Raw genomic sequence first — 25954 nt, 5'->3', positions numbered from 1 at the left:
GATTAATGCGATTAAAAAAAATGAACGCGTTATGCTCGGCCCTTAATCGCATCACGATTAACACATTAATGCTGACAGGCCTATTTATAAGACATCTGCATCTCACACTAATAATAATTATATTTGGCCATAAAAATCAAAATTACTGACTTGTGTTTGTTAATTTAGTGACTATAAAAGATTACACCTTTTTAAATAAAAGTAACTGTCTACAAATAACCATAACTGTCTACAAGTGTCTTCATGTTAGGGGCAGCAGTAGCTCAGTCCATGGGGAATTGGCTTGGGAACGCCACTTCAAGTCCCCGTACGGACTGGCATGAGAGGTGCCAGTTCACCTTCTTGGCACTGCCAAGGTGCCCTTGAGCAAAGCACCGAACCCCCAATTCCATGGGCAGCTCCCTTGCTCTGACATCTCACATATAATGCACGTGTAGGTCCTGTTTGCATGTGTGTATTTTGTGTAATGTATATATAGTGAAAAAACTGAATTTCCCCTCGGGATTAATAAAGTATGTCAGGTTCTTCTTCTGCTACAAGTCATGAGAGTATCATGCAGGGTTATTTGACAAACATGTCAGTATTTCTTTTAACCTGCAATATGTGAATGTGACAGCAAAACCAGTTATAAACACACCGTTGACATATCAACACCTTCTAAGTTGAAATGGCAAACTTGTTAGTTGTTTATTTACACATCCAGCAGTTATGGAGCAACATTATCATCCATTTGGAGTCGTGTTTCTGGCCCCCTGATGAATGCAAGTGACTGATATTCACTCTATTTTATCTCTGTTTTGGTCTCTATCAACTCCTGAGGGAAATATGTGGATCTTTAGCTGCAAAATGCTCCACTGTATTCACCAGTTGGTTTTTAGAGTTTTTTCGCTAAAAACAGCTGCCTGCTGCAGCTGTAAACGACACTATGAGAGCAGTCAGAAAACAGTTAAGTTGCTGGCCAGAAAGCTACACAATGAGTTGAAATTTGTCATAGAGCTCTGTAATGCCGAGGGGAGATTCAGTTTAAGTGACCCCTTTCACATTGTCACCACATTGTTTTCAAATAATAAAATATAAATAGCCGCTTTAAGTTTGGACAACACCTGCAAAAAATGTTGACTGTACTTTATGTTAGCTAAGTCAGCAATGAGAATATATATTTTCTCTCTGCACTGGTAGCTCTCATTGGATGACATAGATTTTCTGATTCGGTGGAAAGGCACTGGCTGAATGCAAAAGAGTTGTCCTTTAGTAAGACTGCAACACTCACATAATCAAATGACTTTGTGTCACCCCTGGTTTGCATGTCGAACCGACTGCAGACATTTAGAATAGACAAATTTGGTCAAGCAACATATACATCTAATTATGTTCTACATTCCTAACACTGAACTTAAAATATAAGTGTGCCGTTCTGAGATGCAGGGATTGCAAATTATTTGAGACCCAGTTCTTAGTGTGGCGTTGGTTCTCCTGGTGTGTTGGAGGTGTGTGATGAATGAGATTCTCTAATACAGGGAGACAGTGGCATGCAATTTTAAATCCTCATATTGTAGCAACAAAGTGTACGAGTTAAGGTCTAGTGAATATTCTCATCAGTAATTATAGTCTGCACCCATGTATAATAAATTCAGTGTATAATACGCCTAAGCAGCATACCCGTTCTCAGCATAATGTTTTCTGCATGTGCTCTCTTGCATTTAGAAATATGTAGAGAACTACGCCCCCCATGACTCATTGTTTTAATTTAAAATGCAGTGTTGTTTATTATCCATCTTGATTAATGAAATGCTTTTATATTTATCTGAATAAACTTCTTTTTCTGTATTTTTTGGCAAATTACCTTATGCATTGCTCCACAGAAAACCAGCAGGGTGCAGACATGAGCTTTCTGTAAAATGTAATAGCTATTACAATAATCTTTCTGAGATTGAGTTTTATAGTGAACTTTATACAGTATGAAACAATTCACAATGTAATAAGATCTCGCATATCTCAACACTGTGATTCCCATCTCTGCAAGCAGTCACATGAATGAGGAGAAGCCGCTTTCCACGCAACTATTTCAGATGAAGAAATCTGACGTTTACAGCCCTACTTGTTCACGGATAGAGGAAAAAGTGGGTGTACACACTAGTTGTGCTGTGTGGCTCCACGGTGCTTTAGTTCAGATGAGCTCACTCAGCCGATGCGCGCACATCGTAGGATTCTACCAATCTGAGAAGACGCAAGGACCGCGAGCAGCAGCCTGGTAGTCAGTGGAAAGAGTGGATGCTTTTGTGCAAAGGCTGCGGACTTTCTGCTACACAAAGTAAGAGAACAGAGAAAGCATTCGTATCTTCTTGGAAAGATACAACGGATTGTAGGTTGCCTGGATGGTTGTGAACCACTCTTGTATCGCAGACTAGACGGGACTTCGGACTGAGCGGCTGAGGAGAAGAAGCCCACTTAAACACTCTGCTGTTCATTTTCTTTTTTTCTTTCCCCCCTTGTATACAATGTCAGGATTCCGTCCATCATACTCTGTCCAGTTCAAGCCAGGCTGCTCATTTGGAAGGACGCCAGACCTCCAGCCTCTCAAATCTGCAAGTTCAGTCCAATAAATTGTGACATTGTCTTTCAGCCTTGGATTTATAAAACCAATACTCAAGAAAAGCGGCTCGATATTCTTCCGGAATTTTAACGACCCATTTCCCCGCTATCCTTATAAATATGCGATTTGGTTGGATTAGGTTGGTTTGGTCCAGCTTCACGCTTTTTTGGCTGGAGCAGCGCTGATAGTGACTGATTATTGCTATTGATTTTGTCCATGCAAGACTCGGGGTGGAAACATGTCTGGCCACTTCTTTGAGAGGATCACTGCTATCAGAGATGGCATTTTGGTCCAGCACTTCGATTTTCACCTCTAAAGTGCCCCGGAAAATCTTATTCATGTTCACCCTCTCCCTATCTGTCACATACTTGTTCTATAGCTTGATGAGCTGCTACAACTCGCTGCAGTTCCCCCTACAAGAGAACTACGCGTATCAAGGGAGGCTGGTGACGGAGGAGACAACTTTTGTGACATTGAGGGAAAAACTTTACTCCGCTTCCCAGGGCTTAACCGAGTTCACCGAGGCCGAGAGAACCACCGCGGTTTCCACCGTAAAGGATCATGCTGAGGCCGAACAAAGGACAGTGGAATGGATTAGGACTCAGGCGTCTCCAACTAAATCGGCGACGGGGTATCACAACACCGCGGTGGAGAAGGAGCATCAGGAATTCAGCACCACGGACAGCGAACTCAGGGTGAACTGCACCATGGATTACGGAGAGAAGAAACTTCCCCAAGCCATCATCATCGGGGTGAAGAAAGGGGGGACTAGAGCCCTGCTGGAGGCTCTCAGGGTGCACCCGGACGTCAGAGCCGTTGGAAATGAGCCACATTTCTTTGACAGGAACTACGAGAAGGGGCTGGACTGGTACCGGTGAGTTACTATTTCAGTCTTATCTAGCGCCAGTGTTTTGTTTATGCCCGATTTATTACAAATGAATGCCTACTTAAAGCTGGTGTTTACCATTTTCCAAAGAATGCCTGTGCGTTTATATCTAAATGCTTTTTTTAATGCTTTGCACATAGACACAGGTCTGCATTTTCTTAGAGGTAAGGAAATCAATTTGATAGGTAATCAATCACAATGTTCGTCAAACTTAACATTGTTGCGTGGTGATGCAAACTTTTTACTATCTGTACTTTTAGCCGCTTTACATTATTGTAAGCTAATTTTTGGTTCGGAAGAAAAATAAACTCAACTCTTTTTTGTTAACTGTGAACTGGAGTATGTATGGTGGCTTAACTCAGTCCAGGAAGTTTCAACTATTTTCAAGTTCATTTGTATTTAGCATATAGTGACATGCATGATGGCTGCCTGGAATTGTAGGAGAATCCATTCAAAATATTGAACAGCAGTTTTGGAAAGTGGCTAGTAATTCACATATCGTTTGTAGAAATTAGTCCTTTAAGACACTGTCACAGTAACTGAAGTGAGTTCTATATTATTGTGTGAGTCTGAGAGAATACATGTGCATATGAACCTAGTAGTTCAATTTTTACCTCGTTCATGAATCATAAGGTGTATTATTATATACCAAACTGAATATGCTGAACAGGTCTGTCCATCACATATCAAGTTAGCTGAAGTTTAGAGTGTTTCACAATAATGTCACACACGTAGTAACACAAATACACACACAGGAGTGTCAATATATTGTTTTATGGTTTGTTTTAAGCTTTTTTAAAATGTCTGATTCTAAGTTGTTTAGTCTGTAAACCAAAATCACATTTTGTTTTACATGGTACATGAGTATTTTGAACCGAGCCATTGTGTGCCTCAGGTTGGTTCCTGTGTCCACTGGTAAAAGTAAAATACACAATACAAATCGCAGAGAATAATCTTATGATGTCATTAATATAAAATGTTATATCCATATTAAATAATGGATATAATGTTGGTCCTTTCTAGATGCCATTTATCTGAGAAATTGTCTTATGTTTTAGTTAATTATTCCTTGGTTTTAGTTTCCCTTAGAACTCTCCTTCTATATATATTTTTTATATACAGTATATATATATATATATATATATACATACACAGTAGATTTTGTAATATGCATTGGACTGCATATCACATATATTATGTTTTAGAGAACTAAAGTCTTTTTTCTGGCGTTTACTCTGTTTTGTTCTTACAAGTCAGCCAGTATTCTCTACTTCTCATCTGAACAGAACATTTCACACATCAATTATTAGGCCAAATTGCATATAAACTAACATGTTATAAGTGCTGTATTTTCTGAAAGACCTTTTAACTTTGCTGTGCAGCGGGTTCTCAAATAAGCGTGAATTTGTTTACACTACCGTTTAGTGATAGTTGACATTCATTTTTAGTCCAGGTTTATATGCCAGAAAAGAACTTGTTTATCATTGCTGTGTTTATGGGAGGGGAAAAAAAATCAATTTGAGGGTTTATTCATGGTCAGTTGGTCATGGCTCAGTTAGACGTTCTTACATAATGATGTTTGACCAAGGGGAATTCAAGATTTTTTTAATGAAGTCAATGAGCTGATGAGAATGACGCTGACTCAAAGTCCCCTCTGTTTCACCGTGGGTCTGTTACGCTGGTGTTTGGGTTGCAGAGCATCTGCTTTCATCTTGCTGCATAGACATGGGAGCTCTCGGCTGTTCATTTAGCCTGTGTTATTGCAAGCTGTTTCATTACACTCACGGTGAAAGGCTCATTAGACAGGAGGATGACATGCTTACATAAATAATAATAAGCGTGCTTGTGTGTTTTAAGGCCCCTGGGCAAAACAAACCCCTAATGGAGCTTTCATTTTTATATCTGCCATTGTCCTGTGTAGACCGCTTACCTCCGAATGATACGCTCAGGAGAAAGAAACATACATGTTGTCAAATTTGATGGTGAAATGGTTAAAACTAATCACGGGTTGAGACACTTTTTCAGATACCAGACACTGATATTAAAATCCATTCAGACCACGTTTGTTTGTTTGCTTCTAAATGATGCATTATACTGCATATATCTCCTCTGTGAGGCTCTGGCTAATGTAAACTTAATGGAAGTGAAATTATGATCAGTTACAGATGTTTGAAACCATTTGACATTGGTGTAGTTGAATGAGACCAGCAATCTCATAAAATGTGATTCATAAATTTGGGCCTGTCGCAATAACACCTGCTCCACATTTTGATGGATATGATAGACTATGGTGAATGTAACCCAAAGGCAACTTGTAAGCGCATACGTACTCAAATACGTTCAGTCTGTTCTCAACACAGTGAATACAATGATGTCTCTGTGTTTCACACTCAAAGCTTGTGTTGACTGATGATATTTGTCCATTCACATATTCAAGTTTAGTGAACTTATAATTATAATTATAATATAATTAATAATAAATAATTGAGATTGTGTGTTTGTGTTGTTGTTATTACTTATTCATTTTCTGTTACTATCTTACTTTGTGTTATGCTCCGGAGGACAGAAAGCAACATGAAGAAAAGTTCCATTGAGTTTTGTGCTTTGAATTAAAGAACCTTGAAGCCATTAATTGAAAATATACAGCGTGGATTCATTCAGGCTTGCCTGGATCCTTTGCCGCTGAAGGTACTGTATGTAGTACAGTGGAGGTTGTATGGGTAGTAGTGTTTGTCTGAACAAGACCCAGTAGGGTCGAAACGTTGCACTTATATTAAATACGGGAGTTTAAAGCAGTGTTGCGGACATTACACATTTTTTCTTTTTTAGTAGTGTTAGTGCACTTGAATAATACTCTAAAACAGATTGTATACATGTGTACATGCTACTTTTCAGCTGAATCTTGAAGATTTAGTTGCCAACCCTCTGTCCAGGAGTAGTATAGTAAATGCTTTTCTATAGGTTAGACAAAGACCCATCCAAAGATGTTGTGATTATCCTGGCAAATGTCTGAAGGGATCAAACTGTAGGAAAAAAGGGAATATGTGCTCTTTTATGTAGGTAGCAGCACACGCCCCCTCTAATTCCACAGCCGCTGTGTTGGGAGTAAAGAAAACGCTAGGCTCTCACTGAAGTAAATACAGGCAATTTATACGCTTTATATATAGTAGTAATCTTAATAACTGCACTTATATAAAGTTTCAATTATTCGAGAACAAAAAAAAAAGAAAGGTAATTGCTCTTCGATTTTGACAAAACTGCACCTGAAACATTTTCCGGGAGGTTAGAATCTCTGTGTTGTTGTTATTTTATGAGACAATGCACAGTGAATTGCAGACTAAATCACAATTGTATCACTTTAAAAGAAATGAACATATATACTTTTGCATGACTTCATTTGCATATGATTGTGCTTAAAGAATAGCACAAGTTTGTTTTTACAGTTGTGTTGTTGTGTTGTATTCCATACTGGAAAACTGGCCCATTACTGACTCTGTCAGCAGCTGGGGGGGATTTAGCAAAATTAGTAAAAGTAACTCAAACTATTCAGCATAAAATGCAAAGTAGGTAATCTATAATATATATCAGAGTACACTTTTAAAGTTACCCCATTCCTGAAGAGAATGCGGAAAACAATCCTTTCAGAACTTTTGTATTTTTTTGGAGAGTTTGCTTTGAAATTTAAATTTAGTCTGTAAAGTATTTCTTACAGTGATGATTTTAGCCTTCTGTGAAAACACAGACTTCCATGTCCATAAAAATCTCTGCACAAATACAGCACACATCTATATTCACATCAGGATTCCAACTTTATTGTGGGTCTGGTACGAGGCAAGCCCAGATTGGTGATTGGTGCTGCTTTCCTGTTTTTAGAACTCTTGGACAGTTTCTCCAGAGTGTTTAGGGCATACTTGAACAAGCAATTAGCAATGTAGTGCCATCATCACCATACACAGAGGACTTTCATCAGCCAATTGGCGTTTATAATGTTGCCTCTATTTCTGAATAACAAGTATCGGCCACCACCGCAAAGATTTAACTTATCTGTTCTCCTGAGCATGGCTCAACCTGGTGCAAACGCCCATCCTGGAATAGGAAAAGTTTAATGCGTGATGATCAATACAACAAATGTTACTCCAGCTCTTTGCCAGCATTTAAATACTTTACTTGAAAGATAATGTGTCTCATAAATTGTGTTAAAGAATGTCATTGATTATCGATCATACATGAAGATTTATACCTGCTGTGGGTAAGCATTCTCACCAGGATTTCACAATAGTTAGGGACCGGCCTAAAGCCTGAATTATACTCCCAAACAGACACGTACAGTACACGTACAGCTGTGGACAGCTGTGGACACCACAGATGCAATTAGTTCTGTGTCTAGAGTCCACTTGGAGGATGCGTTCCACACATGTGCAGTATTTCGCCATCTACAGGAAGATGTTTTCCGCGCATGCAAATCAAATCAGTGGCTACATCCTTGCAAGAAGATGAAGAGCTGCTTTGTCTGTTGTACTAAGCACAATTACATAAAAAAGAAAAGCGTACAAAGCAAGAAAGTGGTGTGTGTTGCAGCTCAATGACAACAGGATCAAAGACGGGGAGTTGAGCACGTTGCTGCAGGAAATGCGTGCAATGGACGAGGGCTTGTTAGTTAGGTTGACTGCTTGGTATTTTTGGCATTTTTGAAAAATTACAAAAAATTGTGTTTACATTAGTGCTAACAAATAGGGTTTGATTGGGGCAACTGCCAGAGCAAGAAGCTATAAAGAACAAAAGATAATCACAAAAATGTTGAACTGCTGTCTGTAAACCTTTGCCATAATTATTTAAGACAGGTAGGAAAACATGGCCAATAACAAAACTTTTTTAATTACATTACCAAATTAGAAAGTACATATTTTAAAGCACTTTAACATTTGATTTAACTGGCAGATTAACTGGCAGTATCACTATACCACATTGTTAAAAATAACACCATTTTGAAAAGTGTCAGATTTAGATTAATTCCAGTTGAAAAGTCTGTGAGACCAGATTAAATAATTCATCAGAGAGAATGAGGTTTCCCATCTATTGAGGCTCAATGGAATTCTGCTCTGCATTGATGGGTGAACTGGACAGTCAGCAAAGTAGGAGCAGTTATATCAGTCTTTTCACAAGGAGCAAGAATGGCTTTCTTCACACTCAAAGAACCTGGTATGGAGCAATTGTGTAATAGTACGCTGTGTAATAATGGAATTATTGAAATAAATATGTAATTAAGTAATATTGAATGTTGAAGTATGAATGTGTCATCAAACATCTCAATGATTAATGAGCAAAAGCTAAGATTCAAAAGTGCATTTCACACTCTGGGCCCTATCTTGCACCCGGCGCAGCGCAGCGCAAAGCCAGACGCAAGTGTCTTTGCTAGTTTAAGACTGATGCAGTTGTCAATTTCCCGTCCAGCGCCCACCTCGTTTAAATGCACCTGGGACCATCTTTGCGGCCATGGGCGTGCTGGTCTTACAGGGAGGTGTGTTCAGGTGCATTCTTGGCTTATTGCTATCTTGAGGCAGCGGGACGTGATTGCGCCAGTGACCAACAAAAACCTGGTCTAAAGTCAATAGCGCAGCATTTCATTGTTATTTTAACAGCTAATTAGTAAAATCCGCCTAGACTTATCCACAGCGCGTGCACACTATGCTTGTTACACACACACAGGGAAGCGCAGTAGCACACAAACATGCAAAGGATTACAAATAAAAATATGACGGAGAAAATTCGCCATCATAATAGCAATGCACCAAGGTACAAACGCGCCTGGCTTTTAAAGGGAATGGGAGATGACACTCTGATTGGTTTATTGCATGTTACGCCCAAAACACACCTATGAATTATTGAAGACACTAAGTACAACCCTTTTGAACCATGCCCCCAGCGCACGGACCCTTTTTTCCGCCGTCAAACTAGCAAAAGTGGATTTGGACACGCCCTAAAGGCACCTGCGCCATGCGCTTCACGCCGTGCGCTTAGATTGTTAAAATAGGGCCCTCTATGTGTTAGTACTCTTACTTTAGGCTTTATCAATATCTATATATTCCAGAGGTGCAAAAGTTGGACTGATACCTATCAAAAAAATCAATACAAGAGTCTGAGACACCACTACATTGACAAAGAGCCACAGATCCAAACCAAATTCTGCGTGAAGTTCATCAAAAATCGATATGTTAAAATTTCAAGTAACTCTGTCTGTGTGTCCTTGTGCTTCTGGTGTGTGTGTGTGTGTGTGTGTGTTTGTGTGTGTGTGTGTGTGTGTGTGTGTGTGTGCTACAGTACGATCCCATGTGACACACAGTACCCACTATAAAACATCCACTTCCTCAAAACAGTCCTACTGTACATGGAAGAAAGTCAAACTCGCTGAAATCTCAACTAAACAACTGTGTTGGGCAAAATGTGCAACAATAATGTAAAATATACTAGTGGAATTTACTTTGTCACTAATTTAAAAGGTGTCAAAATATAGAATAATATGGTGCTGATGGAGAATTACCTGATATGATCCTTTTGAATCACAATGAAATGAGTTGTCCATTTAATCTGAACAAGCCTGTTTATAGTTTTACACTCACTTCATGTACCGCAATAATTGTCCAAAAGCTATAAATTATACTTCTCTCATAAAATTCTGCAGTATAAGACTTAACAGGACATAAACTTGATTTACAACCTGTTCTTCATCAAATAACTGTCACTAAGATCATAACAGCAGCCAGAAGAAAGACAACACAGAATGTATGAAGTAACATTTGTTCCTTTCTGTAACAGGAGTGTAGATCCTGCATATCAGACCACAAATAGCTTATCCTTCTGTCAACCTGACTGACCTTCTGATTTATTGCAAAGCTCACCTGTTTATGGGGTGAACACATGATTTATCAAAATCATAGCCCCACAATTGGGGCTGGCAGCACTAAATTAAGAGCATATTTTAGGGAGAAAAAGACGAAGGAGCAGCAGGTCATAATCTAAACAACTTTAGTTTGAGGTAGTTTCATGACTTTCATCGCACTGCACAAAGTCCTGAACCTGATTTACCAGCATTAATACATAATATTATACAGTAGCTACTTGAAATTTATATTTCTGGTCAACATGTGAGAAAATCACCGCACAGGTCTGCATTAGGCCTGGCAAACTCGATTCCTTTTAAGGATTCCGGTTATTCAGAGTCACTCACTAAACTGATCCGGGTTGTGCGAATCACTTGAGTCACTTGAGTCAGTATTGATCTATAGGCGAGCCGAGGCAAGCTTGCAATGTTTCGGACTGTCTGCTCGACCTAATTGCATTTTAACATACTACAAACCTACAGTAGGCCTAGCTAGGCTATGTGCAGGACATTGTATGTTATTTCAGAAGTGAAAGAATGGCTTTTGTTGTTGATTTGCTTTACCCTGAGCTCGAGGAGAGACTTCACTCGCTCATCTGCTACAGAATGATCCACTCATGACAACGTAGCCGGCTGATTCGCGCGACTGACTGACTCGCGTGGGAGCTCGCGGGTCATCGAGGACTCGTGAGTCATCGAGAACTCGTGGGTCGTCGAGGGCTCGTGAGTTCTCGAGTGGTCTGCGAGCTTGCAATGTTTCTGGCTCTGAGTCTGCGGGTTGGGAAGTTCCTATAACCTGTCTCGGACTGTCTCTCTCACTCAGTCGCTTGAGTTGACTTGTGGAGTTGTTGTTGCCTACGAAATTGTAAGTTATAGGCCTAAAGCTTTTGGCAGCTAAGATGGCTAGGACTAGTAGTAGCTAATGTTGCAAGAGGTTTGTGTGTGGTGCTGTTATCATTTTAGATTGAATTGTAGTAGGACTCAACTGATCCGAGTTAATGATACTACAGACTCGCGCCTCGTGAGTTAATTTAAAGAGCCGGTTTAAGGATCCGAGTGAGTCACTAACAGGTTTAGTCTGCATAACATTTCCTGTGTATCCTTTGTCTTCTCTGCAAAGTATTTATACATAAGTTAAATCAGCTAACTGTGAACAAGAACTATGTTGGAACCAAACAGTATGGGTAGACACTATCTTGTGGACAAAGGCCTCAGATTAAACTGACCTCTGAGAGACAAAGGAACACGTGGCCACAGACAAAGAGATCGGGGCCTACACATAATCTTGACAGCCTGTGCGTCAAACTACTAGAAGAGAAAAGCTCACAAAATGTCCGGGGACCAGGAAGTCCTGAAGTCCCATTGGTCAGCGGACTTTGAACGCCACATGAGTCCATGTCCGGTGCTCTGCGGAATATATACGCTGAACCCTCGCTCCTCCCAGTCTTCCCCCGCAACGTGAGTTGCTAAAAGGTTGACACACATGCAAACGTTTGCTTTAAATAGCTCAATTTTTCGGACAAAGTGGACTATTGGATCCTGTGAAACATGCGGCAGTGTTTCAAATCTGCAGAAGAGAAATAAATGTTTCTCTACAAGGAAATCGGACAACACGGACGCCGCTTTTTCCTTCATCGAGTCGACCTATCTTGTTTTTCACTGACTGCACACAGTAAGAAGGCTTGAGGTTTCTAGGCAGAGAATATATGTGTGTTTATTAATAGGTGAAGGCTATTGCTGCCAATTGTTTTGCCATTAATGTGATCGGACCGCTGTGTCCCAGTTATTGCTGGGAAAGCACCACTGATCACGGTGCATTGTTGAGATGTTGTGTTGAATAATGTAGCTGAGTTAAACTGTAAATGCTACAATTGCTATCTCCTGCCGTGGAAAAGTTAGTTACTGTACTGAACGAGACAAGTGATTATTGTCTGAACCTCGAAGAGCAAGACTCCAAGTGCTTTGTTTCTCTCTCTAAGTGTGCTTTCTTTCTTCTTACACACTAACCAAACACAGGCATACACGTGCGTTGAACAGCTAAACGGCTAGCCATAGCCATATGGGGCTGCAACCAGCTCCACGACCCGCCATCTGGGGTTTAAGTAGTCTGTTTTGTGTATCTCTTTTTGTCTGTAACACGTTAGCTAACCGTACACATGAGCTAACGGCTAACCCCTAGTCACGTGGTGTGTAACAAAGCTTCATACATGCGCCATTTTGAACAGCTGGCTCAAGCGAGCAGCCATTTTTGATGTTTTGTACTGAACTACAAAGTGTCTCACACCCAGCGGTGCTTCATCCGCCCTCTTGATCACGTGGTTTAGCTACCCCCGTGGTCTCGTCACCTCCCCCCTCCTCCTCACACACACACACACACACACACACACACACACACACACACACACACACACACACATGTCTGCTACATGTCTGTTTGTTTTGCTTTGTTGTAGTTTGTAGCAAGTATATAGGTTTATTGATTGAAGTACTATTGATTGACAATTAATAATTTGGAAGTTAAATGAATTCTATTATACTGTAAATAGCAGTTGTTTGTGATTATTTGTGTATTTGTGGTAATAACAGCTGGTGGAACAGGTCTGTGCTCGAATTTCACCCTTCTTTTGTTTCTTTAAAAGATATCATATATATAATGTTTACTCTGTACGTGTGCTGTGTGTCTGAAATTTTGCTGCTGCAACAATGTTATTTCCCATTTTTTTGGGATCAATAAAAAATCTATCTATCTATCTATCTATCTATCTATCTATCTATCTATCTATCTATCTATCTATATCAGATAAATTAATCAAATTAATTAAGATCTGTATTTTAAAGGGAACACCACCTATGAGACTGTTTCACAGTTCAGTTATTGGTCCCTAATTCCAGGGTGGTGCTCCATTTTGATTGTTTGTCAATTTGGTAAAGTTATTAATACTCAAATTCATAACTTTATTAATATTGATAAAACATCTTTGATAAATAATTGAATCTGTACACCTACCAATTCCCAACAACTAACACTTTACTGAGGTTTGCAAGCTCTAATATTTCTGTGTTCTTAAAATGACACTTTAACCCCCTATGCAATAAAAGCTGAGGGGATGGGCTTATAAATCTTTAGAGCAGTGTTCTTTTCCTTTCAGGACTGCGTCCCTGTGCTGAGAAACAAGTCAGCAGTAGTTTCCAGCTCCGTGGTGATTAGTACCAGTAGATTATGTTTTTATTCCAGCATATTCAACTATTTTACTTCTGTTGCTGACTTTTTTTAATAATCTTTTTCTTGATGCTTCGTAAGACGTTTGTTTTTTTGTTTTTTTTAATGCATGTCACAGAATTAGCCTTGTCACTTCCATGGACTTTTCTCATTGTGCAAGTTGTAATGTGCTCTCACCAATAGATCCTACACAGCTCAAGGTCATAAAATAGAGTGCATTCCCTCCTCACCTCAGCAAAGAAACTGATCCTTTCTTTGTCTTGTGAAAAATTCACCTATTTTTTTAATATTATAGTCTATTCATGGAGACATTGTCAGTGTATCATGTGTGATTCAGCTGCTGTGGGACTTTGAAGGAACAATTTGTACTGCAGGCTTTAGTGTACCTGCAACCTCCGGTCGTAAGAAAGGACCCGGTGATAGGAGTTGTGTAATGGAGACATGTACTCACTGCCGAGCCAGCAGCAGAAAGTCTAAATCCAGTGTTTATCCCTTGTTTAGCCCTTCTTTCCCTCTCTCAGCTGCTCCATGTGCAGCTTAGCCCTTGACTCTTGCCACCTGACTGGGAACCTGTGACTCCGTTCAGTGGGGAGATGGGAAAGAGCAAGGTGGGCCAGATCCCCGAGTAGGCAGGATGCCATCCCGTCCAGCTGGGCCCGCGTGCTGCTGCAGTGCCTCCCTGTCCTGCACCTTCCCAACATGGCAGAATCTGCCTACGCCTGATAAGACGTCGCCAAGACTCACAAGGACGCACCTCTGAGTGCTCTGATGCCAGTGCTGCAGTTGTGGAATTAAACTTTTTAATTAGCAGCATACCCCAGCACTGTCAAGAGAGTGGACTGCTTCAGTACAGTCTTTCTCATTGGCTTCTCTCTTTCCACTTGATTAAACTCCCAAGCATCATGGAGCTTTGAGGTTCCAGTTACCACAGGAGCAATCATGTTTATTTCTTGTTTCTCTGTTTGAGGATCCCTTTAGATGCAGCATAGCAGAAGAAAATTACTCATAATATCCTACTCTTTCAGTCTGAAAGAGCAGCCTGTTTTACCTCACACACAGTAGGCCACCATATAAATCACAACCAAACACACCATACCAGTGGAATAATCAGCCTCTCGTTGTATTAAGCTTATACGTTTATGTTATTACTGTCCACCCTGTTGAATAAACAATATGATGAAGTCATCTTCTCCATGAGCAAATATGTGACTTCTTATTGTAAAGAGGCACTCCTCAGTGATTATCAAACATGCAGCTGATTGTTAAGGGTAATGGTGGAGTACCAGCAGTGAGTGCCTGTTCAGTCTCAAAGGTAAAACTGCATATCCACAGATTTTACTCTTGATGTAATTCTAGTTATAATGTTAATGGTCTTTTGTATATAAAAAAGTGTATATGATTGTATCGGGTTACGTGAATCATTATTGGTATGCACTGCATGTATGGTGTATGTATTTATGTGTTCATGTATTCAGTGGAAATCGGTTCAATATTGTTTATGTGCAGCGCAGTGTCTGGCCATGTTGGTGCCCTAGGCCAGACATCCACTGAAAACCCTGAGACTTGGTAAAATACATATATATATATATATATATATATATATATATATATATATATTTTTTTTTTTTTTTTTTAAATGATGGTCATTTTAGAATATTTTATTTTAAATGTCAGTGCAATGCCATTAACCAATAGTCTGTCAAAAAGTATATTTACATGCACACACAAGTCTATCCTGGTTTCAATGTAACATGTAAGAAACCTGGTTATTAGTAATACCCCTGTGTGGTTCAATATGATAAACATTAACCTGACTTCTCAAGGTCTGTGCAGGAGTGTCTTTGACTGCTCAACATCCCTGACAGTCTCTGTCATTCCTGTACAGACTGTCTTATGGCTGTCTTATGTCACCACATTTAATGATCCAAAAATTATACACAATTTTATTTTTGACAGTGTGCTACACTTTAGGCCTGCATTAAAGGAATAGGTCAACATTTAAGGAAATAAGCTTATTCGCTTTTCTGCCAAGAGTTAGATGACAATATCAGGTCTGTGAGGTCATTTTAAAGCTACAGCCAGCAGCTGGTTAGTTTAGCTTAGCACAAAGACTGGAAACAGAGGGAAATAGCTAGCCTGTCTGCGTCCAAGGGCTATATAAGGGGTGTCTTGTTTTAATCCATACAAAAACAAGTGAAATCACAGCAACAACAATTTCAGCACAGCTAATTAGTACAGCCCTAGTACAACAAGATTATTCTCCAGGTTTCACATGTTCTGCAGCAAATATCCTAATACGGTGGATCAGCACAGAGCACAGTGCTGAATTACCTTTCAGGAGGTTTTTCCTTTCAGTGGTTTTGTTTTGGCTGAATAGACACTCCTTTTTTTCATTCCATTCCAGAATTACAGATTGGTCTGATCTTATTGTAGCGATCTGTATTGTAACATGGGAATTATGGAAGAAGTAATACCGCTCCGTCCTTTTTGCATATGGAGAGAAAAAAACCTCTTGAGAAGTTAATGGGTATAGCCAATTTCATCCTGCCTTTGGTCCTGTTCAGAATTCATGTGCATTCTTCCACACACACACACACACACACACACACACACACACACACACACACACACATCTCTTTCTCCTGCCCTGCTGTAGCTACACTCCGATGCTTTCAAGTGGAAGTCTATTTTACTTATGGTTAGAATTTTAATTCACAGTTTTTTCCCCTTCCATTGCTATGAAGTGGCCGTGGGTTATGGTTCACCATCAAGCCTCATATCCACTTTATTTTTGTGTCTATCAAATGAGCCGGATAGATTCAGAGCAGCCTTCTCCTCCATTGTCGCAGGGCATAGAAGGAGGACTTAAGCTTGTGTTTTTGCTCCATGACATGGACAGATTGTCTGAAAATGAAAGACATAGCTTCATCTGTTAAATTATTTATTTTGGACCCAAAATAAAGTATAAGCTAAAGTAATGTTATGCTCAAAGGGATTCAGCTCTCCCAAAAGAATATTTGCATGCAACAGAATTGCTGTGATGTGCTTTCTAGTCTGGAGGAACAATGATTCTGTTCGGCAGAATTCTGGTTTACAGACGTCTTTAAATCTCTGCAAATAAGACTACCTTGGGACAAATACGCATGTCAATCACACTTGTCAAGATTCCAATTTTCCTTCCACATCTCCTGGAGCACTTGCGCTGCTCCTGCTTCTTATTGGATGCGAGGGATGTGGTCTCATGACACAAACTGATGCATTTGTTCAGTCAAAGAGAAAACCCTGACAGGAATGGTCATGGAGCCAAGATACAGAGACTGCTGGGAGTGTGTTTCAAATGTGTGTCCACGAGCTGATAGGTGCCTCTGTAGTGTGTTATGCTGAGAGATGATGGGGAATGGAAATGTTGGCTTTTCCCACTAGTATGAATAGGCAGCATTATCATATGACCATTATGCAGTCAAGATATGCAGCAATATATGCAGCATATGGCTTTTTTCCATCAATAAAGCCTTGGCCATTTTGAGAAAGCACAGAAATTAGCATCTAACGCTGGCCGCTAAACATCGGTGCCATTTCAGCCCATTTTTCAGACAATTGCCATTTATTTCAAGGATTTCGATGAAATGAAAAGTTAGGAGCATTAATAGAGGTGATCTTTGGGGCCAAATGCATCTTGTGCTCTTCATCGCATCTACAGTTCAGCAACAACCTGACAGACTTAATTCAATTATGGCTGTGTGATGTGTTGAGACTCTGGAGGTGTGAGCTAATTCCTCTGTTTACACCCCTGAGTCACTGTCACAAACAAAGACAAACACATTCATTGGCTTCCAGGATCTTGTTTGCTGTGATTGTCCCATCGCCTTTGAAGCTTCTCATCGCTTTATGTTGTTTACTTATTCATGCTCTTTCTTTCCCTCAAATCACCATGGGGTATTCCGTTTGAATAATTTTAGCACAGTGTGAAACAATGTATGAGCTAAGTATTAGATTTGTAAACTGCACTCAACACACTTTTGTACATACAGATGCATTGACAGACACTTCGATCAGTAAAATCCTGATGCCATAACTTTGTGATGAAACACATTGCCAACATCTTCGCCACCAGGACTCTCGGAGTGTTGGGTATGTTGGAAGTCATTAACACAGGCTGTGGCATTTGCCAAACTCCCCTGAGACTTGGATTAAGACAATGAATTGCAAAAGGATGCTTTTAGGGATTATGGTAATTAATAATGGCTGTATGAGGAAGTGATTGTTTTTCCTGGACAAATTGGAATATAATATATTGGCATTACAGATTAAGGAGAGAGTTGATGTGCTCTGCCTTTCCAATAAGATTGTTACCTGCTCTCGACCATGAATATGTACATGAATGTATATATATTTATACTCATATTGTTTATATTCTAATACAATTTTCTTAACCTCCTTATATTTAGAGATTGTGTGACATGCACCTACAAAACCAAAACAAATTCCTTTTATGTGTAAAAAACTTACTTGGCAATAAAGCTATTCTGATTCTGGTTCTGAAGCCAACTCTTCCCTTGTGAGGCCTTTGATATGTGTGATGTCTCCTATACGCATAATGCACTACACAAACACACAATAAAATCAGCAATGAATTGTAATTCAAATAGAGAAAATATTAACACTTTTAGTTGAAATTCAATTCAATTTAATTTTCAAAATAGAGCTCATAATACCTTGTTAGTGCTGCTCAAGGGCTAATGAAGAGTGTTTAGTTTGCCTCCACATCCTTTCATTCTGTTGTTGTAATACCAACATTCACAAACCTTGTTGGCCAAAGTAACAGTCGCTAATATATATGACCTACACCACTGCAGTATTCTTTGTAGTAACTGTGAAATGTGAAGAAATGTTTTACAAAGAAATCACAAATTTAATCTTCTTATATTAAACATTGATGGTATTTTTTTTATGCTAGCATCTTTATTTGTGCATGCAACCAATAGACACTGCTATATATATAATATAATATACAATATACTGCTATATTCCCTCTTTCCATTAATACCTGTTATTCAATATTCATGTAGGATATATGTCTAGAAATCTGTTTAAAACCCATATAATATCAAATTCCGTCTTTTTTTCTGAATCAGAATGTGACTGGTACTTGACTGTTAGAGACTGAAGATTCACCAAAATGTAAACAAGTTTAGGAGGCAAAAAAAAAAAAAAAAAAAAAAAAGGGCTCAGGTGAAGCCCACAGCTTACTGGCTGACTATGCGGCATTAGGCATAGTGGCATTTCTCATTTCTTATTCTGAAGATAGCAGTAGCCAGAAGCCCAAAATGAAGAAAAACGGAACAACAAAGAGTCAAGGGACCAAACCCCATGACTCACCAGAGAAACATTGTTTGCTCAAATGCTTTAAATGTTCACATTTTGCAGACAAGGGACCAAGGTCAGTGTGGATCACACCTGTAACTCTAACCCCAACCTTAAGGGTGATCTTTTCCGAATCTTAACCAAGTTTAAACTTCCCCACACCTTAAAAAAGGGTACTGCACCAATATAGCATTCTACTTCCATATCAAGCAACAAAGATCCTAGCCTACTTCTACTAGAAAGTGCCATATGTACAATTGTTTTTGCATATTTCTAATTATGCTGATTGTCAAAGTGTTTGTTGATATGTGAAAAGTTTAGTCCACGTGTTGCTTTCAGCCCATTCAGTCTTTTGGTGCTACCACTAGAAGTCGCAGAAGTTGGAAATCCTATACACAGAGGGCTTTATTGATATGTTCCTTTATTTATTTTATATTATTCTGTTGGAAGTTAAGGGATACCAACAGACATTTCACCTGATGTATTTGACCTGTTTGAAAATAGTATGCCAACACCACATCTGTAGCTAGCACCTATGAAGTAACATTACCAAAATCACCAAGATTGTATTAATTTCTGTCTATAACTGCCTCCCAACTCAACTAGCCAGTCAGAAGAGCATTTTTATATTATTATTTACTTTAAAGACACATCTCTATATACATAAAAACATAGGCAAAATGTCAGTATATGTTTTATTTGATGTGTCTGTCAGGGACAAAACTGTAAAAAATAAATAAATTAAAAAAAAAAAAAACATACCTGTCTGTTTTCAGGCTGTTGCAGGATTAGGATCCTTGACTTCTTTGGGTATTTTTTCATTAGGTATGTGAACTGCACTTGGTTATTCATTCCATGCATTTTAAGTACGTCCATGGCAAATCTCCCAATAGTCGCTCTCTGTTATAATCGACCTCTAGTTTGTTTCAAGTCTACAAGACAGGGGGAGGCAGAATCCTAAGTATGAATTGATTTTTGAATGAGCATACATTTACTTTTAAACACCTGCAGAACAAACTGGGGCTGTGCTGTGCCGCAAACAGGCTATCTTAATTGATTTGAGTAATGAACAAGGACATGCTTTCTGTCTTTTGACTCAAGGTCACTTTGCCATCACAGTGTTAAGCTGTGTGCTCTGGTCTTTATAAAGGACCAACTCACCATGAAAATGTATTTGGGCCAAGGTGAGAAGGTAGCTGCTGTAACTAATGGGTTTATTTAATTCAATTTATTGCTTCAGCCGCTGCATCATATGAGACATGCTGGTCACTGTAAGATTGAGGTTTCTTCATGAAAGAAAGAGAGATTAACCCTCTTTTCAAAAGGCCAGAATACACTCTCATGTCATGCTGGATTTTCGTGCCTAGATAGTTGGATGTATAAATCTGCAGAACTAAATGAATATAGGTTTGTTGTAAAATGGTGCTCTCAAGCTTATTACGTACAAGCCTTCTAATCAGCGTCACGCTGTGGCTGTGAGCTCGCCGGGCTGGGAATCTGTAATAAATGAGGGCTTTGTCAACATGTCCACTGTTGGGTGGGGGGAACCGGTGTCTTGATTTCAATGTGTCAGCCGAAAGGCATATTTTTCCAAGCAAATGTTTAGCATTCACTGCTATCTTTACCATCTATTATGTACTTCTGTGGATTGAGGATGGCATTCTCTTTTCCCCCTCAGCATATTGTAATAATTAATTCATCCTTAATACTATTATGTTGGCTACACGTCAGACCATATCTGCCTCTTCACACATTGTCTCCAATTAACATTTTCCAAATTTCTGATGCAATCTGTAGAATACAAAAGAAGGCATCCCAGCAGCTGCTAGCTCTGTTGTCTCAGCTCAGAGCAAATTTCTTTCTCTTAAATTTGTTTTGTAATACACCTCATTTTTACAGGAATAAACAAGTATGCTCTGCACATTGGGTAAACTCAACAAAGGCCTCAGGGTTTAGAAAATGAATATTGCCATGACAATTAGTTAAGCAACGGAGCAATGCTAGAGGAGGGAATTTCACACCTTGATTTTAATAATATATACAGTGTAATTTGCCTCGGTTGTAATGTGCATATGTTTCTTGGTCCTGGTGCTGTATTGTCACATCTGAACAGATGGATCATCACATATTGGCACAATGGCAGCTACTTATTTCAAAACATCTTTAGGATATGGTCAACCTGTAACATGTTTGTATGAATTTCTCATGTATAGTATGGCCATGTTTTATAGGATGTTTGCACTGATTGTACTTTAATACTTTAATTGTATGTGGTTTGAAGACTGTAGTATTCTTTTGTCACTCAATGCAAAAATGCCTTGGTTTACACATTTTCAAAAAAACATCAGTAAACCAGAGAGCATTAATGCTTTCTGCAAATTCCTCAAAAACAACTTAAAATATGAAGATACAGTATTGCTTTCTCAACCACCTTAACAGCAAACATCTTGTAACAAGATGTTCAATGCACCATTATTTTAATTTCAAACCTATTTGCTACTCTGGTCTTGAGGATACAGAGCACCTGCCAGGTAGTTGATTGCAGGTAATTGCCTTCACCTGGCGTCCCAGGTGTAAACCACTTCCTGATTACATGCTCAGAGTGAAAACCAGCAGGCCTTTAGGTCCAGAAGGGCTTGGATTGAGAACTAGTGCCTTAAACACTAGTCTACTTCCAAATCCATCTACTCTAATTGCTCTCCAGCAATTCAGAAGATGTTTTCTTTAAAAAAAAAACTTATTTAGGATTACATTTCTTCATAAATGCAGCCAGAACAATGTCAACAAAAAAATATACTCTAGTTTCAGAGGAATATCTGCAGAGGTGTGCTGGGAAATTATTCTGACATATAATGAGACAGTGGGTTGCACACTTTGAGAGGCAATGTCCCCTGCCCTGTGTAAGTGCTAACCCACAGAGTCAGCTATAGCTATTTTTCTCCATGACTTCATTGCTTTTTGTTTCCCAAGTTGACTGTGACTTGTGAAAGCTCAAAATGTGAAAAGCACAACAATGTCCACCGCATGTTCTGTCAATTTTTGAAAGTTGGCAGAGAAATCTTACTAAGGAAATTAATGTAATCGTGCAGCTTCCTGTTGTTTTGACGCAATTACAAAAAAAGAAAAAGTGTCAGGTCTTGGAGCAGGTATGAGCATATAAAACAGAAAAATATCCCTCACCACCAACTACTGTATGTGGTAGAATATCTGTGACTGGATGGAGTTTGAGGAATAATTGATTTAAAAGGAGTGAGAGTTTGCTATTTTCTTATCTTTATGAACAAAGTGTGGAATGTGGAATATGTGGAAACGTGCTAAAAAATAAATAATTGTATCTAGCATCTATACAATATATACAATAATATATTAGTTTCTCTTAATTTTTTGAGCAAAATAATGGAATCTCTATGAAATTTTGAACACAGCGCACCTTTCTAAAGTCGACCATCATTAACTACAAATGTAGTACAAAGTACTTAAGACCACATTTTGTCATGTTCCGCAGCTCCTCCCTCAAGCCAATACAGTTGCATTTAATTATTCTAGAACTGTATCTTCACTGAAGTTTACAATATATCTGAATTTCCTATAACATGCCTTACACACAGTTTTGATTTGTACATTTTTGGCCATGATGAAGTTTGAAGATTGTTGACAGGCAAACCATAGAGCAGCACAATTTCCCCGTTTACCCAAGGAAATTCAAAAAGCCAATTGGGTGTCACTGTGGCAATGAACTTTGCATATTAGACAATGACTGTTGGATGTAAACTCAAATATACCGAGTATATATACATGAGCTTTATAGAGTATTGGCAGAGTGTGTGAGTCAATCAAAGTGTATAGGCTTGTGCAATCATTGTGAGTTTACAGACAGATTGAATAGATATGAGTAGGAGTCAAGAAGCTGTTTGGCTATGTTGAGGCTCCATCTAAACGCTGCTGTTTGTGTATAGCGACAGCCCTGGGGAACTAAGTGAGGTGACGCATGGTCTTGGCGATAATGACTATTAAGTCTATGAGAGGAAGAAGTTGTGGAGCAGATGGTTGCCGGGTGTGTGCGCACTACTGCTGGCATTTGACCAAGTTATCACAACGTCACTGTGAAGTGTTAACAACTGAAAAATTAATTTTGGGGCATTTGTGTGATCTTTGGGGAAATTTGATGAGAATGACAATATGTTAACTCAATAGATTTGCCAGTTTTTGACAAATGTGTGGATCTCTGTTATCATGATGTTTTCAATAAAATGCTGGGATACTCTGAAGAGTTTTCTTCCTTGTTAGTTAACGCCGATTTGACCTCTGAGAAATTGCCAGTTAAAACTTGCTCAACAGGCCTAACGAGCACAATATTTCAGACTGAGATCCTCTACACAATGGCTCAGTTCCATATTCAGAGCAAAAAATAAGTCTCTTATTTGATAACTCCTCACTTGAACAGGAAGGTGTTTTGGCCCTCCTTTGTGAAGGCCATCTCAATGCTCTTATTCCTGCCCAGAAGATCGGGGCGGGATCTCTAAGGAGCTATGAGCGAGGATACGCGAGAGAAGCCTTCCAGGAAGCCGTGCAGCTGAAAGCTGTTGCTAATTCCGCCCATGCAGCTGACGAATTCACGAAACGCTTCAGAGGAAAGGACGTTATTGTGTTCTATCTTTATATGTCTGCTGCAGTCTACCACTAGGCGGCACTGTTGTAAAGCAGGTATTAGTTGACACCCTGAGTACAGAGAGAAAGAGAGAAAAGATGGCGACTACTGAATGTAGAGTGCTTTGCTACCATGCTTGCTATTAAGAACTGTTGTAATAATGTAAATGCTTCCTGTTGAAGTAAACGGCACTTGTTGAACATTCCGACGTTCTTCTATTAACCAGCCTACACTACAGACGTCTCATCCGTAATTTGCCTTAATCTAGTGCTGAAATCATCTCAAAATGTTCACCTTTTCAATGAAATATCACAACATATATGCACTGGCTGGCACAGAATTATATCAACATGCCCTCATACCTAAACAACAGACTAGGTTGTTTGCCAGTGACTCCCAAAACTATATATTATCGTTCTACTTAACATTGTGAAGCATGCGCGGTTTTAAACACATGGTTAATGTTTTGAAATGGAACTGCTTGGTTAGATTTAGGCAAGAAAACCACTTGCTTAATTTACGGGATTGCTCCGGTGCCGCTGGAAGATCCGCAGGATGTCCCTCACCTTCCGCTTTCTTCGTGTTGGCATTCTAAACTCCAGGGGATTTATGAGGACTATGGTTAACTGCTCCTCAGATCTCTGCAGGCTAAATCCACACAGCTAGCTATACTATCTGTCCAATCTGAGTTTTCTGAGTTTCACACAGGACACAAACACCAGTCTCCTGGGTGAAAGTTCTATGTTCGTTTGACTCATATTCCACCCTGAACTTCCTCCTACTGCGGACGCTGGTCCTCTTATACTACGCAAGGGGGTAAGCGAGCCTCTGCAAAGCATACCTTCTATGGAGCCATTTTGTTGCTAATAAGCCATCACCTGCCGTTAGCATTCCATTGACTGACATTCATTTTGGCGTCACTTTGACAGCGAATAACTTTACATCTGGAACGTTTAAAGACTCTATTTGTCCATTGTTTATTTCTAAAGAAACACGACAATGTATACAAGGCTCCATTACCTTGTATCTCACGTTATGGCTCCGTAGCAGACGTTTTTGTAAAAATCGGCTAACGATTGTGTCATAATCACGCGACTTTCTGTCGCATAGTAGACAAATTACCGTATAGTCAGGAGAAGCTCGCAGGCAGTTTCGACTTACATTAGCTGTTTAAGTTTAATTACTAATGTTAACTAGCATTTTAGTTAGCAATAATTAGCCTGTGACTATGTTATCTCCTTACATATACCTACACTCTCCGTCTCTGCAAGATTCGGAATGATTGAGATTTCTTTTGGCACAGCTACCAGAAGACTTCCAACTTTCAGACAGGTTGCTCACGTCACATCTATGTCGTCAAGCTCAGTTTGAGGCTGCGCAGTAACGCTCAGCCATCACCGGAAAAGTGCTTCTAATAGATTTCACTGGTCTCCGTGGAAATCTACGGCGTAGCTTTGTCCATTAATTTCATTGTCTATGATACTACGTCACACGACTTCCTGCTTTGCTCCTGTTATAATTACTATGGCCACTAGAGGTCGCTGCCTAACAAGAAACGTAAATATGGGGCATAATAAGCTGCTTGCACAATCGACACAAAAGCCGTTAGCAGGGCTATTGATTGTTAGTCTCGTTAAAACAAATACTACCGACATACAGTATACCAAGAACAGTTTGACAAAAGAAGGCAAAATGCAATTCTACTGCTACAATAAGGGGAACAGGTTTTGTTATTAAGGCAGTTTTAATTTATCTTAGCACTCAGAAGGGAAAAAAAGATTTTTTGTGTTAAATGATGCCTAAACTTTAATATTCGAGAATGCACAGGTAGCATCTGTTGCTGTTGTACTGAAACATCATGATGGGCTTCTGTGTTGGCTTCCTCTGTATGAGAGAAGCTTCTGGGTGTGATTTCATCCTCCTCTCCGCTAGTGTTGTGGTTTGTATGTTTTAGAGCAGGTTCAGTGCCTTAGCTGGCCTCTTTATTACTGCATTCCCTAATGCCTTGATTTAATGCATTCTCAGAGGTCAGATATTGTGCTGGCAGCCACAGCACACTTCCTTCAACACCGCCCCATTAATAACAGCAAATAAATCAGGGCACATTGTGAATTTCCTCACTTGCATATTGAAGCTATTTGTAAGTGCTATGGGGACATCTTTATTGCATCAAGGAGGTAAATTGCAGAACACTGATCTGTTTACACCTCAATCAGAAGTCCAAAACGTGTGGTCCATGTCCAAATTAATTAAAGGTACTACTCCCTGTGGGATGCTTACATTTGCATTCCATTAGAAACTCTCAGGGGGCCTCAAATGTATTTATGGAAGATTCATAAGACCATATATTGTTCACTCACTGTAAA

General features: G+C 39.4%; 1 protein-coding gene across 1 annotated transcript in view; it reads left to right on the top strand.

Annotated features, from left to right (window-relative positions):
- The first annotated feature begins 2115 nt into the window (after positions 1-2115).
- The window catches only part of hs3st4 (heparan sulfate (glucosamine) 3-O-sulfotransferase 4), a 91895-nt gene continuing 68056 nt past the window's right edge, over positions 2116-25954 (top strand). The window contains exon 1 of the mRNA XM_031312955.2: positions 2116-3467. Coding sequence (XP_031168815.1) covers positions 2872-3467 — 596 coding nt within the window. The 5' untranslated portion in view covers positions 2116-2871. The remainder of the gene's footprint in view (positions 3468-25954) is intronic.

This window comes from Sander lucioperca, chromosome 21 (assembly GCF_008315115.2).
Source record: "Sander lucioperca isolate FBNREF2018 chromosome 21, SLUC_FBN_1.2, whole genome shotgun sequence".
Taxonomy (NCBI): Eukaryota; Metazoa; Chordata; class Actinopteri; order Perciformes; family Percidae; genus Sander; species Sander lucioperca.
This window is presented reverse-complemented; position numbering and strand designations above follow the sequence as displayed.